This window comes from Salmo trutta, chromosome 14, assembly GCF_901001165.1.
Source record: "Salmo trutta chromosome 14, fSalTru1.1, whole genome shotgun sequence".
Lineage (NCBI taxonomy): Eukaryota > Metazoa > Chordata > Actinopteri > Salmoniformes > Salmonidae > Salmo > Salmo trutta.
This window is the reverse complement of record NC_042970.1, coordinates 41,805,698-41,827,389: the sequence shown is the minus strand read 5'-3', so window position 1 is coordinate 41,827,389 and position 21,692 is coordinate 41,805,698. Positions and strand designations below refer to the sequence as shown.

General features: G+C 41.5%; 1 protein-coding gene across 14 annotated transcripts in view; it reads left to right on the top strand.

Annotated features, from left to right (window-relative positions):
• The first annotated feature begins 1,104 nt into the window (after window positions 1-1,104).
• The window catches only part of LOC115208107 (calcium-dependent secretion activator 1), a 161,509-nt gene continuing 140,921 nt past the window's right edge, over window positions 1,105-21,692 (top strand). For 13 of the 14 annotated variants that reach the window (XM_029775904.1, XM_029775898.1, XM_029775902.1 and 10 more), the window contains exon 1: window positions 1,367-1,711. In XM_029775904.1, coding sequence (XP_029631764.1) covers window positions 1,367-1,711 — 345 coding nt within the window. Of the gene's footprint in view, window positions 1,712-21,692 lie in introns of all 14 variants that reach the window. The other variant, XM_029775890.1, reaches the window with a different exon arrangement.

Genomic DNA, 21,692 nt, shown 5'->3' with positions numbered 1-21,692 from the left:
ACATTTTGAATGTGTGGTTAATTAACCATTTCTTTGTGGATTTTGTTGTGTGCTTGGGGTTATTGTCTTACTGGAAGATACACTTGCAGCCACGTTTTACAATCCTGGCAGATGTAACTAGGTGTTTGGCTAAAATGTTGTGGAACTAGTCATCTCTTCCTTCTGGCTTCTTCTTTGGACTTCATATGGCGGTTGGCAACCAACTTTAAGGTGCATTACCACCACCAGCTGGACTGAAGCTGGGACCTCAGTTCATCTTTCAAAGAACTGTGCTCCTAAAAACCAATGAGGAGATGGGCGAGGCAGGACTTGCAGCGTGCCCAGCGTCACAAGTGGAACCAAGTTCTATTTTAGCGTCTGGTTATGCAGATGCTCGTTGACACGTGCCAGCAGTGCGGATGCAATGATTGAATTACATGTATGTGTACATATATTTTGCAATTCTCGTGCACGTGAGGCGAGCGGTGTGGTCAGCATGTTAGCTTCACTGTCCAAACAAATACATATAGGGGAGTGTATTTACATGTACATTAGACCCCAACTGAATTGAAAATTCACATAAATTAATTTGAAATGGAGATGTGAAATAATTTAGGCCTCCTGTGAGTGGCACAGTGGACACAGTACACTGTAACAAAACATCAACAAATACAGTGGTCAATAATCGACATTCGTTCAAAGTCAACGGGTGTAACCCTTGCTTTACCCAGGCTGTATCACAACCGGCCGTGTTTGGGAGTCCCATAGGGCGGCGCACAATTGGCCCAGCGTCGTCTGGGTTTGGCTGGAGTAGGCCGTCATTATAAATAAGAATGTGTTCTTAACTGACTTGCCTATTTAAATAAAACATTAAATAAAAAGTAAACATATACAATTACTCTACCGAGCGAAGGCAGACGCCAGCGAACAGATTCAGCACCATGGCCAGTTCCTCTTCTCGCGCCTGCGCCTGTTCTAGAGCTCTGCTGACAGGAAGAGGCCATCGCTCGCGCTTTTCATTGAAGGAGCTGCTTTCACTCATAGGCCGCCCCCCCCCCTCCCCTCGCACATCCGCTGCTTTCACTCATAGGCGCCCCCCTCCCTCCCTCCTTCTCGCACATCCGCGTCTGTGGTGCAGGCGGAGATTGATGTGCTGTGTCTGTGCGCGTGCAGCATCTCAGCTCTCTCTCCATGCATAAGTTGTATTTTCTGGCATCCTTCAGAAAAGGCTCAACAGATTCAGTTTTCTTTCGATTAGAGGATTATATTCAATTCTAAAGCAGATACAGGTTTAAATTCAGTTTAGGTTACAATCCGAATTCTTATCAAATTCACACATTTTGAGAATAGGAGTTCTGCAAGGCTACATCCTCTGTAAGGCAGCAAAATGTTGGATCCGTCATCCAGCGAGGAGGAATCGGATGGTGGGATGGTGGAGGAGGAACACCATCACAAGGAGGCATCGGCACCCCAGAGCGGAGCCCGCATCTCTCCAAGCCGGACCAGCGAGAGCTCCGGCGGGCTTGCGCCCAGCAGCAGCCGCAGTAGCGCTCGCCCGACCAGCCCGAGCCCTTCAGCTGCCAGCGAGCAGGAGAAGGTGGAGGAGGCGAATTTGCAGAAGGAAGAAGAGGAGCGCAAAAAGAAGTTGCAACTATATGTCTTTGTGATGCGGTGCATTGCATACCCTTTCAATGCAAAACAGCCCACCGATATGGCGAGACGACAACAGAAGGTAAGCCACCCACCGTGGAAGGGACGTAAATCATCACGTGTAAACGAATAGCCTACTTTTCACATCAATGATTAGCTAGATGCTCTCTTACAGGACCTACAAAAAAGGCCGGCTAAAGGCTACATCAATAATAAGCCTATACTATCCCACAAACTCCCACTAAATAGTCTACCATCATATCACAGCAATAGCTATACATAGCAAACACCGACATTCTCCTTCATACACTGTTTACATGAATGAAGAATGTAGCTGAATTCAGCCATGCATAGGCTAATGACAGCTATGATGTGGGTTCGTATTGAACCATCATAGCACTGCAGAGCCATGCAGATGGCTGTTAGATAAAACATTCGTTTCTACATACACAGTCATCAACTGCAGGGCCTTGCACATCATCCAAACCATGCACCGAGCACCGTGTCATTTATACACTTCTATTGCGGAAGGGAATATTTTGAATATAACCGAAATAAATAAGTGTCATTGCAGTTCTAGGCATCACCATAGTCATGTGACTAGTTTTCATTCGAGGTCTTGAGCTGTGTGTGCTACTCCGGTTGTTGGATGAAATTGTAGCCTTTTTGCGCCATCACTTGCCCAGTTCATTCATTTTCCCAAGGTGACTTATAGTAGCCTAAGCCCTAAAGGTCCGGACAACATTGAAAACATTCGGAAGGCCTGCATATTTTCTGTTCAGCGGGGATAATACAGGCAGCCTAGAGCATAGGGCTAATACATTTTTCTTCATAGAAATTTAATTATTTAATCCGTTTCTGTTAATATTTGATTTGGTCACGTGTCCACAATACGTGACCTATCTACTGTTTAGATAAGGCCATTTATGGTTTATTTCTCGCCGTTTGGTGAATACATTCAGCCTTAAATATATACCCCATATTTATTTGAAAAAATTATAAACTGTTCATATACCCTCTAAAAGGGTTACTGTGAATTTGACAGTAGTTTACAGGCAGCTCGGTGGCAAGTACAATTCTGTATTTCATATTACAGTACACCTAATATACTATATATACGGCAAATAATGACACACAGTACAGTAATGTAAAATTGACTGCATTATACTGTAAAAAAACCCATCAATGCTTCTGTAATCGAAATGAATGAATGAATCATTGCATGATTGAATGAAATTCATTGAGGGGAGGGGTTTGTATTTCACAGCATTTTACTGTAATTATAAGGTTGGCTGCTATATTAATACACATTTATTATTTTATATCACTTGCACTTCTAGAAGTTGTAATAAAGGCTTCTAAACTGGAAGCAACTACTGGGCAAAACAGACCAAAAGGATATGGCAAAAATGTTTAAGGCTTGCTGCCTCTCCAATCGGTACCCTGTACAAGTTGATGGGGACACTATCACCACATATGAGTTAAATTGGTACAGCATTCTTACTCACGGTGCAACAAATATAGCCTCTCATAAGACGCACCTCAAAATATATTAATGAGACAGAAACAGCAATACCCTGCAACCACTAGTGGTCAAAGTTATTTTTGTTGCTTTTTGTGGTGTGGAGTTACAGTACCATTTGAAATGCAGCAATTATTTGCACCACACACAACATTTTCCCACAATGCACCATCATTTATAGCATGCTGCTGTCAAACATTTCAGAGTATTTTACTGTTGATAATACCCCAAATTACTGTATCATTTATTGTTTTCTGTTACGGTGTAAGCTACCGTGTAGGCTAGATATGGCAGATTTTGGGAACATATTGTACTGGTGTCTGTCGGTGGACACTTATCAACGGTCATGGGATGCTGCCCAACCGACGCAACATGTCCACAAGAAAACAGGAAAAATATAGAATGGTTAACGGAATAACGGTTTCTTCAATATTACAGTGCATTCGAAAAGTATTCAGACCCCATGACTTTTTCTACATTTTGTTACGTTAAAGCCTTATTCTAAAATTGATTCAATCGTTTTTCCCCCCTCACCAATCTACATCAACCCCATAATGACCAAGCAAAAACAGTTTTTTTAGAAATGTTTGCAAATTTCTTAAAAACCCCCCAGAAATATCACATTTACATAAGTATTCAGACCCTTTACTCAGTAATTTGTTGAAGCACCTTTGGCAGCGATTACAGTCTCCAGTCTTCTTGGGTATGATGCTACAAGCTTGGCACACATGTATTTGGGGAGTTTCTCCCATTTCTCTCTGCAGATCCTCTTATGCTCTGTCAGGTTGGATGGGGAGCGTTGCTGCACAGCTATTTTCAGGTCCCTCCAGAGATGTTCGATAGAGTTCAAGTCTGGGCTTTGGCTGGGCCTCTCAAGGACATTCAGAAACTTGTCCTGAAGCCACTCCTGTGTTGTCTTGGCTGTGTGCTTAGAGTCATTGTCCTGTTGGAAGGTGAACCATCGCACCAGTCTGAGATCCTGAGTGCTCTGGAGCAGGTTTTTATCAAAGATCTCACTGTACTTTGCTCTGTTCATCTTTCCCTCAAACTTGACTAGTTTCCCATTCCCTGCTGCTGAAAAACATCCTCACAGCATGATTCTGCCACCACTATGATACAGCATAGGGATGGCGCCAGGTTTCCTCCAGACGTGACGCTTGGCATTCAGGCCAAGAGAATCTTGTTTCTCATGGTCTGAGAGTCCTTTAGGTGCCCTTTGGCCAACTCCAAGTGTGCCTTCATGTGCTTTTTCTGAAGAGTGGCTTCCATTTCCACTCTACCATTAAGGTCTGATTGGTGGAGTGATGCAGAGATGGTTGTCCTTTTAGAAGGTTCTCCCATCTCCACAGAGGAACTCTGGAGCTCTGTCAGAGTGACCATCGGGTTCTTGGTCTAGGAAGAGTCTTGGTGGTTCCAAACTTCTTTCATTTAAGAATGATGGAAGCCACTGTGTTATTGGGGACCTTCAATGCTTCCCCAGATCTGTGCCTCAACAAAATCCTGTCTTGGAGCTCTACGGATAATTCCTTCGAGCTCATGGCTTGGTTTTTGCTTTGACATGCAGTGTCAACTGTGGGACCTTATATAGACAGGTGTGTGCCTTTCCAAATCATGTCCAATCAATTGAATTTACCACAGGTGGACTCCAAGTTGTAGAAACATCTCAAGGATGATTAATGGAAACAGGATGCACATGAGCTTAATTTTGAGTCTCACAGCAAAGGGTCTGAATAATTATGTAAATAAGGTATTTCTGTTTTTATTGTTTTATAAATTTGCAAACATTTCTAAACATCTGTTTTCACTTTGTCATTATGGGCTATTGTGTGTAGATTGATGAGGATACTTAAAAAATATATATTTTAGAATAAGGCTGTAACATAACAAAATATGGAAAAAGTCAAGCGGTCTGAATACTTTCTGAATGCACTGTACATCGCTACATGTAATAATTCCCATTGTAATTAAGATTTTGATGCATTTTGTGGATGAGTGGGTATCTATCAATGGTTCCTATGATCAAAAGCTTAGGTATTGACCCATGGTGATTAGATAAAATCCTATCAGTTTTCATAATGGCGTCCTTTTGTAAGCACTAATGGAGGCTAATTTCACCATGGCTACTAGGCCAAAGCCTGTGGGGAATTTCATAGTTTTCTTGTAGGGTTTTTGGATAAGCGTTGAAAATAAGGTTTGTGGTAAACACAGGTTTAGGAGATCTTAGGGTAACTTTGGGTAACTAGCCCCCCCGGGGTAACTGCAATGCAAGTCAATGGTACCTAAATGACGCTTTTCCAAATAATGCCCCAAATCCAAAATGTAATTATTGCAATTAGCCTGTGGTATTATCATTATATTATCTCATTACCTCTACCGACCTAGTGCACAAACCCACACCAATAGAACTCGCCAGCTTGTAGTCCTGAAAAACAGAAATGAGTTAGCGTTTTCTACCTCTGGTTCGTTAGCCATTCCAGTTTGGGAAATTAATGGGGAAAGAATGGGGTTTTGGGATATACGCCAAAAATAAGGCCTGAGGTTAATACAGGCTTAGGATATCTTTTACGTTTTTTTTTTCTATGAGATAATATCAGTCAGTTAACATGACCTTTATGAATTATGAAGCCTTTATATGCTTTATGTACTTGTTTTGATTACATAAATGCTTCAAAATATTCACCAAAAGTGAGGTTAGCTGATTAAGATTATCTCACGAAACGTATAGGGTAACTTGGGGTAACCAGCCCCCCTTAAGAACAATGCCCAATTGCTAACACAAAAAAAACAAGTTTGGTAAAAATGTGGTATACGGATGATGGTCGTGCTTAGGCAAACAAACTACAATTCAGGCTGTAACACAACAAAATGTGGAATAAGTCAAGGGGTATTAATCATTTCTGAAGGCACTGTAGGTCTATGTTTCTTATTTTGCCTCAATGTTGCAACAACCCCACTCTATACCATTTGTGTAATATTGCATTTTCTCCTGTCTTACATTCATTTCACTAGGCTATATTCATAATTTTCCAAAAAGAATATCTACATACCGTACTTCCTGTCATGTCAGAGTCATTGCACCACAAGAGGAAAATGTCAATCTTGTTCAGGTCTCATAAATATCTGTCTGTTCTTCAATGAGGCACAGCACACATTCACAATGAGGCACAGCACACATTCAGGCTACGTCCCAAATGGCACCCTATTCCGTACGCCACTACTTTTGACCAGAGCCCTATGGGGCCTGGTGACAAGTAGTGCACTATGAAGGGAATAGGATGCCATTTGGGACGAAGCCTCAGTTAATTTCTGTTCACTCAATGCAGACAAAAGCTTCTTCATATCTGTGATGACTCATGGGAGTAAGTCAGCACAGCACTGCATTGTACGCAATGATGGGATAAAGTGCATTTAGCATATTTACATATTATTATCTCCTATTAGAGGAGGCTGGTAAGCAGGTTGACGTTTATTGGGATGATTCTTGTCCTGGAGGCAGAGCTGAGCAATGTACACTAGATGGGCCAGCTGCAAAGTCAAAATTGGCAGTATATTGTAAAAATTCATGAAAACAAAAATGAGCTTTTTGGTCTTAATTTAATGTTAGGGTTATAGGCAGATTGTTAGCAGTGTGGTTAAGGTTAGGGTTAAAATCTGATTTTATGAATTTGTGGCTGTGACAGCTAGCGACTACCCTTCAGAGCTGCTCCCAGTACATGAGACAACCCACTAAATGCCAACATGTGGCTGGTGAGGGGTGGACGGCTTATAATAATTGCCGGAATGGAGTCAATGGAATGGAATCACGTCAAACACATGGAAATGTGCTTGCTGTGTTTGATACCATTCCATGAATTCCAATCCATTACTATGAGCCCGTCCCCCAATTCAAAGACCCACCAGCCACCACTGTCTCCTACTAACCCATCACTACTAGCAACAATGGTGCATATGAATGTATAAACTGTATCTATAGGTATGTCAATCCTATTGAATGTATGGAGTGTATTATACATAGATTGAATGGAAGCCACGTACAGTTATTTGGTATCCTTTACTAGAGATGCTGCCTTTGATAATGGAATGCAAGCAATTCTGAGGCCTGTTGACATGACTAGTTTCCAGCTCAATAGAATACTGTACATTCCCTGTATGCACGAAATGCATACAGTTGTATATTTTCTACGGGGTCATGAACTGTATAGACAAGCAGTGCTTGACTTGGACTGAAATAGGTGCTGGTACTCATTTTAGGTTCCAATACTGTTTAGATTTAGGTGCAGGAGCTTCACGATACTTTTTATCTTATATTCTATAAGAGGAAAAGGAGCTCAAGCAGCAGAACATTTGAGGTACCGGTACTCAGCTCCGGTGAGCTCCTGCCAAAGTCGAGCACTGTAGCCAACCATGTCTCTATGATGATATAGAGTTACCAAATCCACTGGACACTGAGCAGAGGGGTTTAGATTGAATAAAGGTTGAAGTCAGATAGTACTGTAAGTCATTAATGCTAAGCCTCAACTTCTAGATAGGGAACTGATAAGCCAGACAGACACATTTACCAGCCATTACCATATTGCCTACTTACTCTTTGAGCCCCACAGGGGAACCATGGCTGCATTACAAAATGGCACCGTACTCCCTATATAGTCCACTACTTTTGACCAGAGCCCTATGGACCCTAGTGCACTATATAGGGAATAGACTTCTATTTGGGACGCAGCCTCTGACTCAGTCTACTCAGCACCATGAGTCATAAATGTCACTACCAACTGAGACCATTAGGTAAAAGATGAAATCATTGCTCTGAACTTCACTGATCTATTCTTGTGACTGAGTTTGGCGTCAGACTTAATAAAATATAGTCTTTTCTATGGCTCCAGATTGAAACCTCACTGAAAGCTCACTGATATAAAGGAATTTGAGACAAGAAATACAGTTTGAGTATTTGTGATTTTCTGCAACATGCATTTGTAACGGTTGTCGTCGGGAATGGAGGACCAAAACGCAGCAGGAATGTGGATGCTCATCTTGTATTTTATTTTAAACCAAGAAAACACCAAAATAACAAAATGAAGAACGAACGATCAACAAAACAGTCTTGTCACGCTCATACAGGCAAAACAAGAAACAATCTTCCACCAACACTAAACCAAACACATACCCATATATAGGACTCCCAATCAGAGGCAACAAGAAAACACCTGCCTCCAATTGAGAGTCCAACCCCAATAAACCAGACATAGAAATACAAAAGACCAGAGACCACATAGAAATACAAACATAGAACATTACCCAAAAACCCGGAAATAATAAATCAAACGCCCTACTAAATAAACCACCACCCCGAACCACATAAAACAAATACCCTCTGCCACGTTCTGACCAAACTACAATAACAAATAACCCTTATACTGGTCAGGACGTGACAGCATTTCTGTAGTAGTAAAGGAGTAATTCTCCAGTACCCCTTGTTTCATATATTTCCTTTTAAAGAAGGAAAAACATTGATCCCTGAACAAAGACATATAAAGCTATAATGTTATTTTTTAAAATTGTTATTGTATTCATAATTGTAGTCGTTATCCATTTACACAGGATTAATTCCTCAAAAAAACAAACTGTTGTGCAGTCATTACCCTTTCTCATGAATCCAGACTTACATTTCTAATTGTCGTTACATATAATTTCCCTTTGGAAGCCCATTGATAATCAAACCAATGGCTCACCACTTTTCATATTTGCCCGATGGTGGATACATACAAAAATAATATACAGCCTATGGCTATTTCCTATAGTTCCACATTAGTCACAGGAATAGGATGAAAGCATGTGGGTAATGAAAGGACTTTGAAAGTCCCCCTCTGTAGCTGCCTGGCGGACGAGAGGAGCAGCTAGGCTGCAGCATCATAATCCGTTATTAGGACTTGTGGCTGGCACACTAACAGAACTGTTCACTGGGGCTATCAGTGTGAAAGAGGCCTGGTTACAGACAGACAGACAGAGGAGGCAGCAAAGGCAGATGCAAATGAGCCGGGCTGTTGCTTCTTCAAGTGCAGCGCAGTGACCCTGTGAAAGACACAACATAATGGGGCAATTACTGACTGTCGCTTCCTTTTGAGGCCCGTGAAAAATAATTTATTCAGTCTGAAAGCTCTTATTCTCTCTCTCAGCTAAAGGGAAAGGTGGCATAACGTAAACAGTGCTGCTTTGCTGTCAATAGGTGTTTTGTTAAAAACCAAACATGTTTGAGTCAGTGTGTATGCATATACATATAGTATAGACGTATGTGCATTATTCATACGTTACATTATTTCAATGCAGACGTGGGTAGTAACACGCTACAAGTAACACGTTACAAGTACTCAAGTCATTGTTTTTAGTAACTACTCACTTTCTGGTAACTCTGTCGGCTGTACTTGTACTCTATCTAGGGGCACAGCTTTGGTTTTAGAAGTAGGGGGAAACAATAATATATATATATACACAGTACCAGTCGAAAGTTTGGACACACCCACTCATTTCAGGATTTTTCTTTATTTTTACTATTTTCTATATTGTAGAATAATAGTGAAGGCGTTAAAACTATGAAATAACACATATGAAATCATGTAGTAACCAAAAAAGTGTTAAACAAATCAAAATATAATTTATATTTGAGATTCTTCAAAGTAGCCATGATTAGCCTTGATGACCGCTTTGCACACTCTTGTCATTCTCTCAAACAGTTTCATGAGGTGGTCACCTGGAATGCATTTCAATTAACAGGTGTGCCTTGTTAAAAGTTAATTTGTGGAATTTCTTTCCTTATTAATGTGTTTGAGGCAATCAGTTGTGTTGTGACAAGGTAGGGTTGGTATACAGAAGTTAGCCCTATTTGGTAAAAGACCAAGTCCATATTATGGCAAAATGGCTCAAATAATTGTTATTTTATTTATTTATTTATTTAACTAGGCAAGTCAGATAAGAACAAATTCTTATTTACAATGACGGCCTACCCCGGCCAAACTTGGTCGACGCAGGGCCAATTGTGCACCGCCCTATGGGACTCCCAATCATGGCCAGTTGTAATACAGCCTGAAATCGAACCAGGGTCTGTTGTGACACATCTAGCATTGAGATGCAGTGCCTTACACCGCTGCACCATTCAGGAACAAAGAGAAACGACAGCCCATCATTACTTTAAGACATGAAGGTCAGACAATCGGGAAAATTTCAAGAACTTTGAAAGTTTCTTCAAGTGCAGTCGCAAAAAAACATCAAGAGCTATGAAACTGGCTCTCATGAGGACTGCCACAGGAAAGGAATCCTCTGCTGCAGGGGATAAGTTCATTAGACTTACCTGCCTCAGACATTGCAGCCTAAATAAATGTTTCACAGAGTTCAAGTAACAGACACATCTCAACATCAACTGTTCAGAAGAGACTGCGTGAATCAGGCCTTCATGGTCAAATTGCTGCAAAGAAACCACTACTAAAGGACACCAATAAGAATAAGAGACTTCAGGGCCAAGAAACACGAGCAATGGACATTAAACCGGTGGAAATGCTCTGATGAGTCCAAATGTTGAGGCTTTTGGCCTACCCAACTGCTCGGAGGCGTCCGCATGGTCCTAAAGCACACCGAATTCTCGTGTGTGTCACATTCCAATTATAAAACTGGGTGGGACAAAAAGTGAAAGTTATGTTACTTAGATGTATATTATAAACTGGGTGGTTCGAGCCCTGAATGCTGATTGGTTGACAGCTGTGGTATACCAAGGGTATGACAAAACACGTAGGGTAACAGTTTATAATAGCAATAATGCACCTCGGGGGTTTGTGATATATGGCCAATATACCACGGCTAAGGGCTGTGTCCAGGCACTAGGCGTTGCGTTGTGCATAAGAACCGTGGTACATTGGTCATATACCACACCCCATCGAGCCTTATTGCTTAAATATATTATGCCGCAGGGCTCGACATATAGGGCTGTCCACTGGCCCGGTGAGGTTTTGGAAACCCTCTGGGCCAGTCAATCTTTCATGTCCCGCTTGGGCCCGTGAAAGAAAATATTGGAATAATGCTATTTTCTATCTAGATTATATATCTGATGAAAAAACAGATGACTTCCTTAAGCTGTTAGTTCGTTATGTAGATTATTTATGATGCACACAGCCTGAGGAGAATAGGTTATCATCTGTCGGGCAGCAAGAGTGTGCCGCTGTCAACTGGTTGTCTGTTGAGCAGCTCACAAAAGAACGACAGCGGTCTGGTAGGTAGGAAAGACGTTTCAATTTATGACATCTACCACTAAATGCTAAGGCAACAATGGGTATGCTTTGGTCTGAAGTTTGCCTTGGAACCTGAAGTTGAATTGCATTAAATTCTATATTGGGAAGAAATTAGCATTTAAATCAGGAATGTTTCCTCTCACGACCTCTACAAGCCAGAATGTTGAATCAAATTATATTTGAACTCAGGCACTACTTAACCAGTTGTCCGTGTGGTTGGTCCTGTCGCAGGTAGGAATGTGAGACAATATAAAGTATAATTAAATCAACTTTTCAAAGCACTGGTAGTGCGTTCAGATTTCTATCACCTAAAGCATGTTCACAAGATGATAATACATGCACGCCACGCATGCATACTTGCTGAGCTCGTGCATGTATTTACATGGTTCTGTGCATGCTTCAGGTGATAGAAATCTGAATGGACAACCAGTGCTTTCATAAGGTGATTTAATTATACCTTTCTGTGAATATATTGTCTCACATTCCTACTTGAAAAAGGACCAACCGCACGGACAACCGGTAAAGTAAGTTAAAATATAATTGTATTCAACATTCTGGCTTGTAGAGCTTGTGAGAGGAAATTTTCCAAATAAATGTGTTCCATTAATCTCAGACTGTGAACCAGAGGTATCTCAGTCTGATTGTCAGGCAAGTCTGAAGTCTTAGTTAAATCTTTGCGATGCACAATTCAGTCATGTGCTATTTGAATTACATTTTGTAAGGCTTTCCCAAAAAACCTTCCCAATTAAATGTTGACTGCAAAGTAGACCTACCTGGCAGAATGATATCCTGATGACTTGTACTGTATCAATTGGATCACCATTTGTTTTGCAAACTCTGCCATCATATGTACATCGCTGTACATTGTAGCCTACAGTAGGCTACAGAAACACTGCTAGCCAAACACCACTGTCTCTTGCTAGGTGCGCAATTGAATTAAAGGGCAGCTACACACGAATGCCATGTTATTTCATGTTTTTCTGTCAAAATAGCCTATTCTGTGAGTTTGTCTCTGAATTACACAGTCTGTCAACAAGTGGTGTTGGTTGTGGTGCTGGCAGGTTTAATTAATAAATTAATGTCAAATCAATTGCACTAAGTTATTGTTCTTTTTGTTTGCTGTCACAGCAAACCATAAGGTATAAAAAATTAGCAAGCACAATTTCTAACTAGTACTCGAGTTGTTTTCTGACCAGACACTTCTTTATTTTTACTTGAATAGTTTCTTAAATTACATTCTAAGTATCAATACTTTTACTTAAAGTGGAACTGACAGCGTTTTAACTACTTTGCAGATATGAAACAGACAATCATAATATCAGTCAAAAATATCAAATACACAGTTAACGCTACAAAACCAACTGTATAAGAGGTTAAAAAAAGGTTATATTTGACTCAACATTCCATGACGTACACTAAAGCATTGTTGGCAGAATAGATGGATGTAGTTCAATGCATGATAATTAATCAATACATTTCTTGTTAGTTCAAAACATTTTGCTATCAGGTTGTAAATCAAAGCTGTCCTGGTACATTGTTTGCTGCCTCCATTCGGGATGCACTGTTTCAGTTTCAATGACTCAATATTTTGGACAAAAACTTATGACTATAACTAAGGCTGGGAATGTGAAATATAATCAAACTAGCAAGGGCAATGATCACAAGTCAGTCATAACGTGGCTAATATTCTAGCATAGCTATTTATGTAGCAAGCTAAAACACAGAGCCTAACGTTATCTAGATAGCTCTCTAGCTTTTAGCAGGACGTCATGTCATTGGAGGAGTGGGTGAGTGACTGACTTTTTCCCCTCATATCGTTTTTTTTGTGGCTACACAGCTAGAGATGCACGTGTCATTTGCTTAGCTAGCAAGAAATGCGAATCGCTTCGCTAACTATGTTGAACGACTGTTATTCAGTTAGCATATCTCTTGCGTTTGCAAATTCACTCTGTCTAGCTATATACTCCGATTTCAGAGCACTCGTCTGAGTGTGCCAGAGCGCAGAATAACTGATGAATTTACGAATGCGCAAGACCCACTGAATATGACCGGTGTCAGTAAATGTAGGCAAAAAAAGGTAGTTAGTCACGAACACTCTATATAACATGTAAACAGCCTAACCAGCTCTGCTAGGGCGAGTAAAATAGTCAGTGAGGTGTTCTCTCATTTGTGTCTGGAAGTAGCAAGCTAGCAAGCTAGCTAACTTTAGCCAGTTAGCCAGTTAGCTTGGGTGCTTGGTTAGGACAAAGCATGCATTAGCAGGCAAGCTGCAAAAGTACGAGCAGGCTGTTCCCCATCGTTTATCAGTGCGATTTTGACAGCCAACTAGCTGAAAAAGTTTGAGAGGGTTTATCTAATGTTCCTTCGTTAGATTTTAGCTAATCTTGCTCTGGTTAGCATTAGTTGTTGATCTTGTTGTTGTTGATGTGTATTTACGATGTGCATATAGGGAATGTTAGCCTACCATTTTATGATTGTTTGATCAATAAGACTGTAAAGTTCCCAAATGTAAGAGGGCTCCTGTGGTATTAACATATTTGCAGAAATCCATTCAAGTGTATTTTGCCGAATGCTTTCTAATTATCTAAAGTCACGCTGTTGCAACTGCCTGTAAACACCAAGTCCAGTTCAAAGGGAATGATGGCAGGCCCTTGTGGCAAACGGCTTGTTTGCATATAGGGCTACTGTGATTGACTATGGCGCACTGGTCTGTGTATACTACGGTCGTGGAGGAGACAGATGTTTTTATTTGCTTTTATTTACTGCAGTACTTGTCGCACGACCGCTTTCCCACTCCATATTGATATAGAATTTTCACAAATGCCTTAGTATACGTAATTCACAAACATTCAAAGAATTTATGAAAATGTGAAAATGACCATATCTAAGTGCTCGCTTGTCAGAAAACGTCAAAAAAAGTGTAATATTCTTCCTGGGGGTGTATATGAACAGATTTTAATCAAATTCATGATGCTAAAATGCTGTCAGTTCCACTTTAAGTACATATTTTCAGTACTTTACCCACCTGTTGTGACAATGCCTCTGTGGCTGGACTTTCTACTAGAGTTGTTTAGGTATTAAGGATGTCAGTGGATTACTTACACCAAATTCTTCCTTAGAATGTGTAGGGGAGAGGGGGGTTCAATGCTCAGTGCAGGGTCCCTCCCTTCATCCATCCATCTGAGAAACACCAATTCCCTGCAGTTGAGACTTTACTCAAACCGCCATCAACCCATCTGCTTTTGAGTCGCTGACTCTCCACAGTAGACTGTCATGAGATGAGCTAACCCACAAATTCCTGGGTCCAGTGCCCCACCGCTGCTCCTCTGCTACTCCTCTGCTGCCTGGGAACAGGGAACAACAGCAGGGGAGCTATGCAGCGCAAGCCTGATGATTTCATTGTGAACCAGATTGGGATGCAAATCAGTGGCGCATTGAGAGATTGATTAAATTAGCATTCTTGGAATATAGTAAAGCCTCTATTCACTTTGCTCATCCGATCCTCCGCATGCCGATTGGTCCTCACGGGTCTTTTAATGATGCTGGTGAAGATGAAGATGTGCCAAATTGCTTTTTCTGGAAATAGTATGGAAATTAGCATGGCTTGTGTTTGTGTGTGTTTTCTTTTGACCTTGGAAGTTATTGTGGGAGAGAATGTGCATGTCTATATATACAAAAGGGTCCAAAATTATTGACATCCTTGATAAAGATGAGCAAAAATTACTGTATAAAATAAATAATTAAAATACTGAGCTACATGTAACTGCCAAAATAAAGGAAACACCAACATAAAGTGTCTTAATAAGGCGTTGGGCCACCACGAGCCAGAACAGCTTCAATGCACCTTGGCATTGATTCTACAAGTGTCTGGAACTCTATTGGAGAGATAAGACACCATTCTTCCATGAAAAATTCCATAATTTGGTGTTTTGTTGATGGTGGTGGAGAATGCTGTCTCAGGCACCCGCTCCAGAATCTCTCATAAGTGTTCGATTGGGTTGAGATCTGGTGACTGAGACGGCAATAGGCATATGGTTTACAAAAACCTGGTTGCCTCTGCTAGGAGGCTGACACTTGGCCGCAAATGGATCTTCCAGCAAGACAATAACCACAAGCACACATCCAAATCCACAAAGCAATGACTAATTGGCCACAAAATCCCCAAAAATTCAATGGCCATCTCAGTCTTCGGACCATTGAAAACCTGTGGTTTCAATTGAAGAGGGCAGTCCATAAGCGCAGATAAAGGACATCAAGGATCTGGAGAGATTCTGTATGGATGAATGGTCTAAGATCCCTCCCACTGTGTTCTTCAATATCATAAAACATTTTGTTAAATATTGTTAAACAAAATCTCTTTCTCTGAGGAATTGTGTTGGTATAAAATAATACAATCTCCCCCCCAAAAATGTGCATACGATAAAGCTCAGTATTTGAATAATACACTGCTCAAAAAAATAAAGGGAACACTAAAAGAACACATCCTAAATCTGAATGAATGAAATAATCTCATTAAATACTTTTTTCTTTACATAGTTGAATGTGCTGACAACAAAATCACACAAAAATAATCAATAGAAATCCAATTTATCAACCCATGGAGGTCTGGATTTGGAGTCACACTCAAAATTAAAGTGGAAAACCACACTACAGGCTGATCCAACTTTGATGTAATGTCCTTAAAACAAGTCAAAATGAGGCTCAGTAGTGTGTGTGGCCTCCACGTGCCTGTATGACCTCCCTACAACGCCTGGGCATGCTCCTGATGAGGTGGCGGATGGTCTCCTGAGGGATCTCCTCCCAGACCTGGACTAAAGCATCCGCCAACTCCTGGACAGTCTGTGGTGCAACGTGGCGTTGGTGGATGGAGTGAGACATGATGTCCCAGATGTGCTCAATTGGATTCAGGTCTGGGGAACGGGCGGGCCAGTCCATAGCATCAATGCCTTCCTCTTGCAGGAACTGCTGACACACTCCAGCCACATGAGGTCTAGCATTGTCTTGCATTAGGAGGAACCCAGGGCCAACCGCACAAGCACATGGTCTCACAAGGGGTCTGAGGATCTCATCTCGGCACCTAATGGCAGTCAGGCTACCTCTGGCGAGCACATGGAGGGCTGTGCGGCCCCCCAAAGAAATGCCACCACACACCATGACTGACCCACCGCCAAACCGGTCATGCTGGAGGATGTTGCAGGAGCAAAACGTTCTCCACGGCGTCTCCAGACTGTCACGTCTGTCACATGTGCTCAGTGTGAACCTGCTTTCATCTGTGAAGAGCACAGGGCGCCAGTGGCGAATTTGCCAATCTTGGTGTTCTCTGGCAAATGCCAAACGTCCTGTACGGTGTTGGGCTGTAAGCACAACCCCCACCTGTGGACGTCGGGCCCTCATACCACCCTCATGGAGTCTGTTTCTGACCGTTTGAGCAGACACATGCACATTTGTGGCCTGCTGGAGGTCATTTTGCAGGGCTCTGGCAGTGCTCCTCCTGCTCCTCCTTGCACAAAGGCGGAGGTAGCGGTCCTGCTGCTGGGTTGTTGCCCTCCTACGGCCTCCTCCACGTCTCCTGATGTACTGGCCTGTCTCCTGGTAGCGCCTCCATGCTCTGGACACTACGCTGACAGACACAGCAAACCTTCTTGCCACAGCTCGCATTGATGTGCCATCCTGGATGAGCTGCACTACCTGAGCCACTTGTGTGGGTTGTAGACTCCGTCTCATGCTACCACTAGAGTGAAAGCACCACCAGCATTCAAAAGTGACCAAAACACCAGCCAGGAAGCATAGGAACTTAGAAGTGGTCTGTGGTTACCACCTGCAGAACCACTCCTTTATTGGGGGTGTCTTGCTAATTGCCTATAATTTCCACCTGTTGTCTATTCCATTTGCACAACAGCATGTGAAATTTATTGTCAATCAGTGTTGCTTCCTAAGTGGACAGTTTGATTTCACAGAAGTGTGATTGACTTGGAGTTACATTGTGTTGTTTAAGTGTTCCCTTTATTTTTTTGAGCAGTATATATTAATGTAGCCTAATAGGTTAGAGGGTTGGGCCAGTAACCGAAAGGTTGCTAGATCGAATCCCTGAGCTGACAAAGTAAAAATCTGTCGTTCTGCCCCTGAACAAGGCAGTTAACCCAGTGTTCCTAGGCCGTCATTGTAAATAAGAATTTGTTCTTAATTGACTTGCCTAGTTAAATAAAAAATGTTGCTCATCTTTATCAAGGGTGTCAAGAATTTCAGACCCCACTGTTTGAAGTGAAGATGAGATGGAAAGAAGCTGAATAAAGACTGCTCTCTAATTCTCATTACTAATACTACCAGTGACGTGGTGCATTATATCGGACACAGATCAAGAGAGTGGGCTACAAAGATCATACGGATTGACGGAAAAAGGGAGGGTAATGGTCAGACTCTGTTCAATGGAATGAGGGCTGGCTGCCGTTTGATCGATCAACGCGGACAGAGACGGAAGAGAGACCACTAATTGGCAAGAAATCTCAAAGAAAGAGAAGGGAAAGAGATGCAGCGAAGTAACTGTTACAAGTGGGTCAAAAGAGTGTAGGGAATAGGGTGCCATTTGGGACACAGGTGTTCAGTGAGGAGAGACTCTGATGGAAGGTTAGGATTTGGAGCATTAATGCTGTATTAATATAACAAGTTAAGTGAAGTGGATCGGCCCAGCTCATTAGCCACATGAAAGCCAGGGTCAGATCTGGGCGATATATACAAGTAGGGATAATGAAGGGAATAGATGGCGGTAGGTAGAGCAGTATGGTTTAAAATAGCCATGCAGGGCTGCATTTTATTCCAATAACATGTTCCCTCCCTCCATCTCCCCTCAATCACTCCCATAATGTGAGCTTGTACACTGTCCCTCATGGATTTAAAGTAATTTCCACTTATTCGTAAATGTAAATATTGTATTTTTTTCCCACGTATGTTTTAACTTGTTTGTTTTACTGCTTATTTATCAATTCAATATCCATGTATTTCAGTGTATATGACTGACATGTGGATACTATTAAACTGGGACTGGTTACAGGAATATGGTGGGAAAGCTCTCCAACCATCCTTGCACCAATGTAATGCTTTTAAATGCATGAGGGTGAGTGAATGAGTGCACACTTCTGGAGAAAGGTAGATAATCAGAACACAGCCAGTGTCTGGAACAGTATTAGCCTTCCACCTAAAGATGAATCTGTTACTAGTGCTGAGCGATTAGTGTTTTTTATTTATTTTTATAATCAAAGTTTTCCATTTTGGTTTCGATCATGTTTTAAAACATTAAATGCATTATGAAATAATGACATTAAAATGATATTAGAGCTTCCCTCAGCCACCACCTGCCTTTTCCCTGATGCTGACAGTGGGTTGAACGCTTTAACAACACAGAATAAATCAATTAATAAGAGCCCCATATGATGGTAGAGAATGCCTAGTACTGTGTATCACTTATTAACCATCGTTTATTAACATTACTTCACTGTAATAAAATGTTTCAGTTGTGTATATTCCTTCATTTTTATTTGATGACTTTATTATTTTTCTTTCCTTAGTCATTAGCTATTCTTCTCAGGCAGTAGCAGCCAGCCAGACAACCATTTAATGAAGGGGGATTCAACCGGGGCTCCGCGGCCCCCTAGGAGGTATTGAAGTTACTGCAGGGGGTTTTAGGAATTGTTTTATTTATATTTTTATATATATATATATATATATATATATATATATATATATATACACACATACATACATATATATACACACACACACACACACACTGAACAAAAATATAAATAAAACAATTCCTAAAATTTTACTGAGCTAATCAATTGAAATAAATTAGGCCCTAATCTATGGATTTCAGATGACTGGGACATTCAGGGATTTGTTTCCGAAGCCACTCCTGCGTTGTCTTGGCTGTGCGCTTAGGGTTGTTGTCCTGTTGGAAGTCAAACCTTTGCCCCAGTCTGAGGTCCTGAGCGCTCTGGAGCAGATTTTCATCAAGGATCTCTCTGTACTCCGCTCATCTTTGCCTCGATTATGACTAGTCTCCAAGTCCCTGCCGCTGAAAAACATCCCCACAGCATAATGCGGCCTCCACCATGCTTTACCGTGAGGGATGGTGCCAGGTTTCCTCCAGATGTGACGCTTGGCATTCAGGCCAAATAGTTCAATCTTGGGTTCATAAGACCAGAGAATCTTGTTTCTCATGGTCTGTCTTTAGGTGCCTTTTGGAAAACACCAAGCGGGCTGTCATGTGCCTTTTACTGAGGAGTGGCTTCCGTCTGGCCACTCTACCATAAAGGCCTGATTGGTGGAGTGCTGCAGAGATGGTTGTCCTTCTGGAAGGTTTCCCCATCTCCACAGAGGAACTCTAGAGCTCTGTCATAGTGACCATCCGCTTCTTGGTCACATCCCTGACCAAGGCCCTTCTCCCCCGATTGCTCATTTTAGCCAGGCGGCCAGCTCTAGGAAGAGTCTTGGTGGTTCCAAACTTCTTCCATTTAAGAATGATGGAGGCCACTGTGTTCTTAGGGACCTTCAATGCTGCAGAAATGTTTTGGTACCCTGCCCCAGATCTGTGCCTCAACACAATCATGCCTCAGAGCTCTACGGAAAATGCCTTTGGTCTCATGGCTTGACTTTTTGTCTCTGACATGCACTGTCAACTGTGGGACCTTATATAGACAGGTGTGTGCCTTTCCAAATCATGTCCAATCAATTGAATTTACCACAGGTGGACTCCAATCAAGTTGTAGAAACATCTCTAGGATGATCAATGGAAACAGGAAGCACCTAAGCTCAATACCGAGTCTCATAGCAAAGGGTGTGAATACTTATGTAAATGAGGTATCTCTTTTTTATATTTTATACATTTGCCCAAAAAAATTGAAAAAACTGTTTTCCCTTTGTCATTATGGGGTATTGTGTGTAGATTGCTGACGATTTTTAAAAATTATTTAATACATCTTTGAATTAGGCTGTAAACTAACAAAATGTGAAAAAAGGGAAGGGGTCTGAATACTTTCCGAAGTATTCAGACCTGGCATGCAGGATGAATTGAATAATAAGGGATAATCATTCCATGATTAACAAACATATGAGCATGTCTATGTTTTGCCATGTTCAACCGTGTTTTGACAGCTATTTAGCTGAAAACAAAAACAGGCAATGTGAAAAGACAAGAGCTAATGTACTGGAAGGGTAATGTTTTGAAAGATGAAGATATTGACACAGAAAGTGTGAGTGTTTATGTTTGGGTTGTAGAGGTTGGTGTGTGTGTGTGTGTGTGTGTGTGTGTGTGTGTGGTTTTATTTATTTATTTTTATTGTGTGCGAACAAACATTCTGGCATGCACTTTAGGCCTCTTTTTGCAATTACTGTGTGTGTTCCTAGTGTGTGAGTGTTTGTGTGTGTCTATGTTTATATTAGCAGTGACGTGCCCTGATTCCCCTGCTCCTGCTGCTCTGAGCTGTTTAGGCCTAAATCAGGCAGGCATTATTCAAGGTGTACAGTACTGTAACTCATTAATTACTAGTAAACCTATGTTCACTTTATGTGGCCCCAGGGAGCCCATTAAAGCCTGTACAGTACTTCGTCCTTCGCCCTAACGGACAGCTCAATTAGTACTGAGATTAATGTGATCCACCCACGCCTACGGGTTGTGTTCACCCCTAGAATAGAGGCCTTAGAGTGGCTCTGGAAAGCACATATAAAACACAACACAAGACCTCCTACAGATGTAGTATCATATTTTGAACACCCTGTTGCAGGAGAACTTTCCTGCAATGCAGGACATTTAAAACATGTTGTGTATTTGAGGTTTAATAAGGCTTCTGAAGTTTGTAATTTCCACTTAGAAATGTCAGACTTGATTTTCTCTTATGAAAAAATGCATCAACTACTATAAAAATATCCATTAATTATAATCCACATAACAATTCACATTTCCTGCAGGATTATTTTCCGGCTGTAGCAAACTGGCTCAAATTAAGATCCTACATCTGTAGGCTGTCCTGTTGGAGAATATAGCTATGCTTTTACTGAGCTAGTGTGACAGACTCATGCCTACCACAAGACTGTTTTAGTCCACTGAGCTAAAGCTTAGGCTGTGGTGTTAGTGAGCTAGGAGAGCCATTAAATGATAGCGGTTGATTTGAAGTCCCAATCGGAGTGTCCTCCCATGCATGGCTTGACAGATACAGTATCTCCAGTGCCGTTCATCTGCTTGTTATTTTCTCAGACGAGGTCTAAGGCTCACTGGA